General features: G+C 39.1%; 1 protein-coding gene across 1 annotated transcript in view; it reads right to left on the bottom strand.

Moving 5' to 3' along the window:
* Nucleotides 1-2024, bottom strand: part of SLC12A2 (solute carrier family 12 (sodium/potassium/chloride transporter), member 2) — a 47603-nt gene extending 45579 nt beyond the window's left edge. The window contains exon 1 of the mRNA XM_010145296.1: nt 1926-2024. Within this exon, the coding sequence (XP_010143598.1) occupies nt 1926-2024 (99 nt within the window). The remainder of the gene's footprint in view (nt 1-1925) is intronic.
* Between the last annotated feature and the right edge of the window lie 8656 nt (nt 2025-10680).

Here is a 10680-nt window from a genome sequence, read left to right as displayed (position 1 = left end):
TGCATGGTACCAGAATAAACACATGTGAACTAATCTGCTCTTCCTTCCTTTCAATTATCACAAGCGAAGGACAAGACAATCAGCAAATTTGTATCTAAGACTATGTGGTGGTTCTTCAGGCAGACAGCTTTCTTTGTGGTTTGTGTGATTCAGCATATCCCAAGCAGTAAAGTTCTTTACCTAATCCTTCCTATTGACATTACTCTTGTGCAAAGAGAGGAGGCTGAAGAAGCACCTGAGACTAGCCCATTTAACTGCTCTTTTTGCATCCCTAAAGTGTGAATAGTTACAGGTTAGGAACATGTCATATAGCAAGGCCTTCTCATACAAAGTCATCGGAAAGGCTTCAAAACAGTGGCTTTTTCTTGTCGTAGTAGGATACAGTGCTGAAGCTAATTTAAATAGGTAATATTATCAAAATGTTTAAGAAAATCAAGAGCCTCATCTTTTCAAGCTCCAATTTCTACACAGAAACATAAAAGTGGCATTCCAGTACATTTAATCAAGGGAAAACCTGCTTATACATAAAACTGCTTGTTCAGCGATCACATTAGGTAATTTATTGCTTGGTTTTAAACCACAAATGAATTACATCAAATCTGCTAAAAGAATGTATAATTCCCACTCCTTGTTTGAAGCACACGTAAAATGCTGCTATACTGTGGTTTCGATATCTTTATACAGTCATAAGCTAAAAAAAGCCTACTAACCCATTACATGGCACCCAGCACTTACCTACAGCAACAGAAGATAAATTACCCTGATAGAATACAGTCTTTTCTTAAAATTCAAGATTCCTTGGAATCTAACAAACACAGCTTCAAACACTGGTTACTCACCTCAGTTAAAGGAAATCCTTTTCAGGTTTGCAGCCAAAAGACCAAAACTTAAGTGCTTTGGCTATATTACATTCTCTACAATTACAAAGCAGCAAATGCTTTTGGCATCCACTTCCAAAGATTTTAAATAAGATTGCATCAAACAAAGAATGTTAATGTTGTATTGAAATTAAAGTCTGTTGTATTTTGATTGCAGCAGAACAATTTGAAACAGAAGAAATTCATAGTTACAATTAACATGTCAACTGAAGTACTACCCAGTTAATGTCTCTGCCAACAGTCTGTTTCAGTGTCTTGCACCTCAATATTGTTTTTAACAAAGAAACATTAAGCAGTATTTTTTTTGTGTGTATACACATATATTTTCTGATTTCAAAAGCCTCTTTTACTTTAATTCTTTTAAAGGGATAAAGAATTATCCATTCTTCCTCCGAATTCTTACAAGCAGGATGATATACTAACCAGGCTGGCAAGACTGTTACTCAAGAAACTTACTTAGGCACTTGATTTCAGCCTAGGAGTAAATAATGGTTCTTCCAAGGTAGTATATCTAAAGGAGGTGATGATGATCCTCCCCTCCTAATACAGGATGGATACAAACTGCAATCTGGTAGACTTTTGCTTGAAGGAAAAGTCTGGAATCAATTCAGAAATTAACCAACAGCAAAACTACCCATAATTAAAGAGTACCTTAATTTGTGAAAATAGGCAGAATCTGGTCCTTGACTGTTCTTGATGAACTTCATTGTCATAGCAGTATTCTGTAGCCACCAATTTGTCATGTCACGTAAGTAATCTAGGCACTAGAAAATTGTGTAATATTCCAGGGGTGATCTCATTCCTCCTTCTACCTGCTTTCCCAACTGCATCACCAGGAATTGTTTGTTTTCAGCCCTTTATAAGCTAAAAAGTTTCAATGCTTTCCTAAGCAACACATCAAAACAAAGTATCTCTCAAGGTAGATTACTAATCAGTGTCCCTGGAAACAGGGACAACACCATTTGATCCAGTTGTCGTAACATCAGCATAGGAAGTTCAGACTCAAATCATTGCATTCTTAACAGAGAAGGACTCGTCTGTATTTACAGAAGAAAAGTTCCTGAAGAAAGCACTGAAGTCTAGGTAAGTCTGCAGCCAGTATGGTGCAACCGGACGGAATCCTTTCAAGCAGTTTTCAGACGACATGGCAGCAAAATTTTGTTGACATCTACAGGTACGTAAGAACAGTACCCTATCTAAAATATAAGCAGTATTTTTTTTCTCCATACCAAAAACATTGCTTTTAACAGAACATTTTGCAAAAGCATTAAGATAAAGAAAACTCGACACCTTCTCATCTTGATTCACATATCCCTCCATAAGCACAGGATCATATGAACACTCCAGGCAAGCTGATCACAAGAATTACAGACAAATGAGAAAAGACCTCTGTTCAGCAGCTATGTAGTAACTACCCTGTGGCAGACCTACAATGCTTATGTTCTGCACTCTCAGAAATACTGTAGCCAAAGTCAGGCCTTCTTCCAGCTAACAGGAAATTGCACCATTAGCATCTAGTCACAAAAAAAGAATCACGACTTCCTGCACAAGTGTAAGGGTAACCACTTTATCCAGCTTAAAAGGAAGAAAAACATGTAGTCTTACTTCACACCTCAAGAATACACCTCAGTTGTGGATTTGATGGATCATTTCCTTTCCTGCCCTGTCCAGAATCAAACTACTAGTTTCCCTACTGCACCAATGTATTCAGTCCTTTCCAGAACAACCATTGTACTATCATCATCATGGCTTGGCTTCGCAAATGAAGATTTGGGAAGGGTTTTTCCAACGCTTACTGCAAACGCGCTGATGGCTGAAAAGCCCAACGCGCTACAGGGCTTTGCAAATGTCAGTGCACCCTTTGGGTCCGCGCAGTGGGTTTTGCAGATGAGGCGCAGAGTGCGCAGAACTGGCCCCACTCTTTACACCTGAGGTTCATCTGCCAGGGCCTAGCGAGCTTGGACAGTGACAGCAAAGTCCTCAGGTCGTAGGTTTGGTTAGAGTATCCTTCTCTTAGACGATGGATGAGCCTTACAAGGCTAAATGAGCTCCATCTGCCCGGGTTTGGGGTCAGAGTTGTCCTTCTCCTAGGATGGTGCCTGAAGGCTAGTGAGCCCATCCTGCCTGTGGACACACTTTGTCTGACCCTTCAGCTGAGACCTGTCTGGCTTGGGACACCCCACCAGAGGCACATGCCACCACCAGCACAGCTCTCAACCTCAAAAGGGCACGCAAGCTCCTTCCCCACGGCAAGGGGGTGCCCGTGAAAGAGCACTGTACTGTTAACTGTTATCAAAGCAATTATTCATTACTGTGTATTGACCATCATAATTCTTTCGATATCCGTTGGCATGAAATGAGAAATTACACTTCTCAGGAAACATACAGGCTCTGAACACAAGTAAGTTTCACTTGATGATCTGAAAAACACAATCCTGATACATTACTAGTAGTTAAAGACTGTTTAAATGTTTCCTGTAATTTTCTTGTTCTCCAGAATGAAGCAGATGCAGCATTTGATTGCTTAAGACATGAATTAAATCGTATTAGCATGCCTTTTGCATAGCTGTTTTACATATTCAAGTATAGTCTAAGAAATACAATGTTCTGTAAGTAAGTACAAAAGAGAACCCATTTCAGTCTTGCTCAAGAACTTAACACAGCAAATTCTCAAGTCATCTTCTATACCCCCCCCCCAAAAAAGGTGAATTTGAAGCATTCTTGCTCTTAACACTTTTTGCTTTTCACTCACTTCTGCAAACCAGAATGATGCAGTTTCTGCTCAATAGGTGGGGGATGGGGAGTAAGTGAACCACATTATGCAGCAGTAACCTCAATAAAACTTTCATTTTCAATAAGAAGTCTTCCTCTCAGTGCAGTAAGTTCATTACAAGTCACATTTAACCTATTGTCTTACAATAGGCTAAACAGCCCACTGAAATAATCTTAAAAATCAGTTAAGTACTGCCTGAATTTTTAACATCATGCTGTGAAGAGGTGGATATGGCTACAGGCACAGCCCCTGAGGAAGCACTGGTACATTCATGCAGCACAGCACTTACATGTACAGGCACAGCACTACATTCAACCCAAAGTAGCCAAACTTCTTATAGTTCAAGAGCAGTATTACCCAGAACAGTCTTTGGAGTCTCTCTACCATGGAAACTCTCAGAGTAAGTTGAAACATTAAGCTAGCATCACAAAAAAACTGAGTAACCTGCAACAGAATTAGTTCATTTGAAGGAGGAAAATTAACCAGCAAAATGAAGATTCAAGAGATAAGCTTTCTTGTTAAAATGGAATTTGGGGGATTTTTTTTTTACTTTTTTTGTATCACCACATTAAGTCAGTTAGGTTTATCAGGCACAGATAATGCATCTTAGTTAGCTCTTAGGCATAGAAAGAAATTTCAGTAGGTTTATCAGGCCTAATCAGTGTGCTAAAGTGTAGAAAAACCGAAGACCTTCCAAAGACATTCTGCAAGAACTGGATAGTTTCCAAAATACTGAATGGCAACCAATTCTATTTAAGAAAAAAAAAAACAACTACTTAGTGAACAAATAACTGTATAGCAATTGCTATTACCTACACCAAAAAGCAGAGGGGAATGGGTTTGTGGTTGCTCATGTATTAATATTATATGGGGCTTTAGGAAAAAATCCGAAGGATGCAACAGAAGATGTAGTACACTGGTTTGAATTACTTGAAGATACTGATCCTGCCAACCTCCCACTCTGCAAGAATGTTCTTCAAGAATGAAAATCATTTGAAGTCTAATCAAATGCAGTACCAAAAGAGAGAAAGTTAGTCTCAAGATAAGATTAATTTTGCAGCACCTTCCTCTTTAATCAGTTCTGAAATACCTTACACTAAAAGAAAAGCTGCCCAGCGAGAGAGAAGTTATTACTATTCTTTCAGGTTCTGGTCTTTACCTAGTCACTGATACTGACAATATGTTCAGCTAAGATTGCTTTACTAAAAAAAACAAGCTCCTCCAAAAAGGTGCTCTCACCTTCTTTCCTCCCCTAGTTGTAGTTTTCCAGCAAATTACCATGCCTTTTCTTACAACATGAGCACTCAAGGAGTTCATAGGGCATTGCAGCAGTCTACAAGAGATGCACAGAACAGTCCATTGGGAGCATGGGAAGAAAATGTTTTGGGTTTTTTGTTAATAAAGTACAGATTTCTGAAAGTGTTTATTTTATCTTTATCTCATCCTTTAATTTTTATTTTGTACCAAAGACAATATTAGTACAGTAGTACATTTATATAATTTAGGTAAATAAATATACCTATATTAGGGGTGTAAGCTCAAAAATGTTTTTATTGATAAAAGTATGCAGTCACAAGACTGCGGAGACCACTGGTCGATTGGATCAGGGAACTGACTCACCACATTCAGTGCAAGATTTTGTAGTTGCCCCCTCAACAATCAATCCCTCCCCCAAGATATTTGCTCTCTGTCATCAGATCAGTTCCCAGATTCAACTAAAAAAACCACATCACCACAAGAGAGATCACAAAAGTTTACCCCTTTCAGCAGCAGCCCACATTTCTGCTGTCAAACTATAACCTTCATCAGCACTCAGTTATTTCCAGCTTCTCTGGAACAAAACAAAAACAAAGTAGTAAGAACAATAGTAGCAGTCTGCTGAAGACTGTTAAAGGGTTTCAGTATTCCACAGGTGTTTTGCACTAAAGACATCGCAAAGATCAGACAAGAGAGATAAAGTACAAACCCTAGAGGACTAATATGATTTTACTGCTGCAAACAGAGCAGTATGTTAGTATTTTCCCTTCATTAAAATGGTGGTAATTAAGTGGGGTATCAGGATAAGCAAAGCAAGGATTCTCCACACAGACTGAAAAAGCATAAAGCCACCACTTTGCATGATGCTACTGAAGCCTCATCTGAGTACAGGGAGCATTGAGCTCACTGTTTTTCAGAAGTCAGGAACAACAGTTACAAATTAAAGGTTTCCAGGATGTCTAAGAAAAAGCATAATTACTAAAATAGTTTCTCTTGTTTTACTTTAGTATTATGAAGTTCAGAAAGAAAACCCAAGTTCTGCTTACAAACAGAAAGTACAGCAGGAAGGAAAAGAAGCTATCCAAATTAAAATCACGCCAACTCAGGAACTAAGAGACCTACTGACTGTAAACAAGATTCATCAAGGTAGTAGAGTAAGAACAACCTGCAAGAGGGTCTCAGTCTTCCAGCAGAGGAAGAGGGGAGGCAATAGTGTCTGAGACAGAGCTTAAAGAACAGCTAAATAGTCTAGAATCATCTTTTAGTCTTTTATGCATCTTTAGGTGAGCTCTGTTTTCTTTACAGGCTAAGCAGACACAAACCAAGAACTGTAAAAAAACAAAACAAAAGTTAGAGATGCAGTAGTTGTTTAACATTTTCAAGAAAGAATGCATTCTTTATTAAAAAGCAGTGCCATATGCAGCCTTTCCACTATGTCTAGGTTAAACATTTGAAGCTATCACACAAAAAGAAACACTGCAACATTAAAGAAAATACAGATCAAAGCCAGAAAGATAGTTTAAAAATTTTACAGGCATCCAACTTGAGTAAAACAAAAAAACTCATTTCTGCATGAAGACTACCAGTAATTACTTCTGTCTCCAAACTCAGAGGACAGGTGCATGGATTTTTGTGTGGGAGGAAGCAAAGCACACTTGTGTTTTCAAATGCCTTTGGGGTATTTTTGCTTTTTTAATTTGGGCTGGGAGGGTGGGGGTGGTGTAAAGATCTTCTTCTGAGATCACCACCTTCTTGCCTGTCAAGGGAACCAACCAGCACTCTCAGTGAGCATTTAACAAACAAAAGAAGAAAGCTACCAGTAGAGGGCTTGGTTCAGTAACAGCTACTTACCACAGCTGTAAATTACTGAACAGAAGACATCAAATCAGAATCACTTACACACTGTGAAGTATATTCTTCCAAAAAATAACCTCCCAAATGGGGCAATACTATGCAGAAAATCTGTAAACTAATGTACAGGAGTGGATTCTTAAAACAGTCCAATTCTGAATACTTTAGAAATACTGGCCTTTCAGGACCATAAGTGCTATGGCACGGTAATTTTTACATTGAGGAAGACATAAAGGCAGATGAAATGTCCTCTACAGGTTATAATTTACTTACAGATGTAGCTGACCTAGGCAAAACAGATATTTCTAAGCTGTAAGATAAAAAAAAAATTAAAAGCAGCTAGGACACTTTTCCTACTGTCTGAAGGCAGATGCCCTCAAGTGGTCAGGGGACATCGCTGCAACAAAAAACTACGTATCATGGTATGCTGCTTCCCTCCCACTTCTTTGTAACCCTCACACACACAAGTCTGGAGTCCAACACTCCTGCAAAGCTTCCTCTCTTCTATGAGATTAGCAACTATAACGGGATCACTAAATTCCCTCTATCATCTCTCTAAACCAGAGAGAGATTTATGCTCACCAACTGGGTCTTCAATATATCATTGAAATGATATATTGATATGAACACTTGCAATGTCACACGATAGATCAAGTAGTGTGCGCTTCATCCACTTCAGAGTACCACATCATAACCCAGCTGTGTTTCCACGACCAGTTTCAAGAACGATCACTTTGTTTTCTATTAGGAAAGCCACAGTTGGAACAACCAACATGAAATCTGAAGTGGCTAGACACCTATTCTACCAGGACAGCAAAACAAACCCTTGTCAAAAGATACTCTTTTCAGTATGTGCAAGTGCATCTTCCTCCCAATAGTGCCCTTCTGGGAGAAAAAAAATCAGTAGACGAGTTAGACATATGAAGCTTGTAAACAAAACTAAGGAAAAAGAAAAAATTTGTTCTGTAATTGGTACTAGCATCAACATTACTGAAACACTGCCTCACAACATTTATTTATCTTTTAAAAGGAAAAAAGAATAGCAAAAACTTAACTGCAACATGAAAATTGTTACATTCTAAGCAGTGAACCACACTGCTGGTGGGCACAGTTTTGGATCAGCCTTAACACAAAACCACCAACCTTGATGCACTGGGTCAAGAAGCAGGGGCATAACAACAGGTCTTTATGTACAGTGCAAAGTTTATGTACTCGTACTAGGATGTTTACACCAGCTGCCCTGCTAAGTCTTTGATACGCATGCTGTACACGTTAAGTTAGTACAAAAAACACAGCTATAGAGCGACCTTAATTTTTCAAGTTCTTAAAAGTCGGTGAAATATCTTTTTATGCATAATATTATTCAACACTAGAAACTATTACTGTTAGCCAGCAGGAACTGAAGTCAGTCTGGAAATGGAGACAATAAATCCTGAAACACAGTGAACAAAGAACAATAGCTATGTATACATTTTTCACACAGAAGTATGGTGCCACCATGACTTAAAAGTCATCAGCACTTTGTGGTCAGAAATCAAGTACATAACCACAGACGCGGTATATTTTATACTCCAGAGACTGGGAAAAACATAGGTATCTGAATCTATCAGGTACATATGACATGCTCGTAGTAAAAGCTTTTGTGTTAACTTTATCTTGCAAATTGTTCTGCTAAGTCTAAAGCAAAAATAACTGCTCCCCTTCTTCATGTAAGTCTAAATGTTTCTTAATATGTCAATTGCTTTGAAAATGAAACATCCTGAAACAGAAGAGCAGAGTTAACGCGCAGAATTTCCACTTAACTTCTGAAGTTTATACTGTGTCAGATTTTAAAATTAATAATACAAAATGTAACTGAAATTGCATATGCCATTTCCCATCTTTGGTTTGTTAGTTGGTTTTTTTTTTTGGTGGGGGGGAAGACATGAGGGCCCACAGCAGATAGGACATTATTAAAAAAAAAAATCTTCACATAGATACCTATTCACACTGCACAACAAATTCATGACATTTGAGAAATAAATAATTTGACTTAATGCTCACAGTGAAACTGTTCTGACAATGATCTTCTAATTAGGTCTACAGTTTTACTATGCCACAAGCTACCAAGAAAATTTTGTGCTACGCATCTCTTCTTTACAAAGAAATTACACTTTTAGAAACTGTATTTCCAGAATCAGTTAGATTCCACACTGAAATATCTTAATAGAGCTTTTATGATGGCTGTAACATAAACACACTGAAAACCTGTCTGCCAGGCTTTCAGAAATTTAAATAATGTTCTGCTTACAGAACAGAGGATCTAACAACCTGGTCATCCTATCATGGACAGCAGTCAGAAACTGGCGGGGACCAAACAATCACTGTGTTTTCACAGATTTACAAGCTTTTATTTATAGCATATCTACCACCATGCACAAGGCAGTAATTACCAGCTTCCATTCCATACTAACTTAGAATCAGACTACATAACACCACATGACTCCATCAGGAAGAGACCTGAATGGCAAAAGTAATTTGTTGCTTTGGTTAATAGTTATTTTGATACCTAATCTTAGATGTTTCAGGGAAGTATCTCTATAGCACACCAAACAATTATTTCTATCAGATCAGATGAAGAGTCAGTTTTCAAAAAAAAAAAAAAAAACCCAAACAAAAAACCACACACTGAAAAGAATCATCACACCCCCAAAAAAACCCCACACATCGGTTCAGGTGCACTGCACTGCCTAGTAATGGTGTGAAAAAGAACAGCCTCAGAAGAGCATATGGAACCCCATCTTCAAGGGGTGAAAGGCACTCCTTTAAAAAAAGTTCTGGAAACAAAATATGGTTCACTTCCTTGGGATGTGGCCCATATGTTCCTTTATTTCCCTAAATCCAACAGAAAAACTCACTAGAATATGGACTTCATAGAGCATAGCCCAATACCAACAGGCAATTTTCAGGCTGCAAGAAAACAGCATTGAAATAGTTTGATCTGGCATTAGTTTATTCATGATAGTTTAATCATGATCTAAAAAATATGGAAAATTAATTCCAGGTTCAGCTAAAGCTTGCCTTTCAATAAAGGCAGCCTACAACACAAACAAGTTTTCACTGTAACTCATCTCCAATAACATACTAACTAGTTCAAGACAAAAAAAGCTGGACACGCATAGTTTAAAAAATTTTGAATCCTTGATCATGACGCCCTTACACGCAAGGCTTCTCAGCACGACTGAAGCGTCTCCTTAAAGAGAGGAGCCTCGGCTCTATCTGTGCAGCCTTCAGCATCACGCCAGAAGGCGGTTTGCCTCGGAGCTGCGTGCGCAAGGCACAGGCGTGTGTTTTCTGCTGGTTAGGGGATAAACCTCTCGTCAATACTAAAAGAGGGCGCATCCTTTACTCTTTTAGCACCTCTTCCAGACGTTTTCATTTCCCTTCCCAGACTAATACCTCTCGCAGACACCGAATTCCCTATCTGCTGAAGGAGGTATGGACCAGTGGAAAACCGCTGCGTCTGTAACAGATACTCTCTCGCTTATGGAGAAAACATCTGCCCCGCAGACCTACTGCTGTAACTACCTCTCATCATGGGGACCATCTCCCAAAAATACAGGGGGGGGAAAAAATATACACTGCGTCATGAAAAAAAAAAAAAAACAACCAACTGCCCCGCAGACCTACTGCTGTAACTACCTCTCATCATGGGGACCATCTCCCAAAAATACAGGGGGGGGAAAAAATATACACTGCGTCAGGAAAAAAAAAAAAAAACAACCAACCAAAACCCGCAAGGGATCCGGTGCATTCGCACTATTTGCGCCTCCCCGAGGCTCAGCGAGCTGTTTGTCAGCTTCTTCCCCCAACAGCCGTCTCCACGCACCGAGAGTCCGCACGCCCCGCGGAGCCCAAGCGCCGAGCGCGGCACCGGCCCGG

Source organism: Buceros rhinoceros, unplaced genomic scaffold, assembly GCF_000710305.1.
Source record: "Buceros rhinoceros silvestris isolate BGI_N320 unplaced genomic scaffold, ASM71030v1 scaffold5861, whole genome shotgun sequence".
NCBI lineage: Eukaryota > Metazoa > Chordata > Aves > Bucerotiformes > Bucerotidae > Buceros > Buceros rhinoceros.
This window is presented reverse-complemented; position numbering and strand designations above follow the sequence as displayed.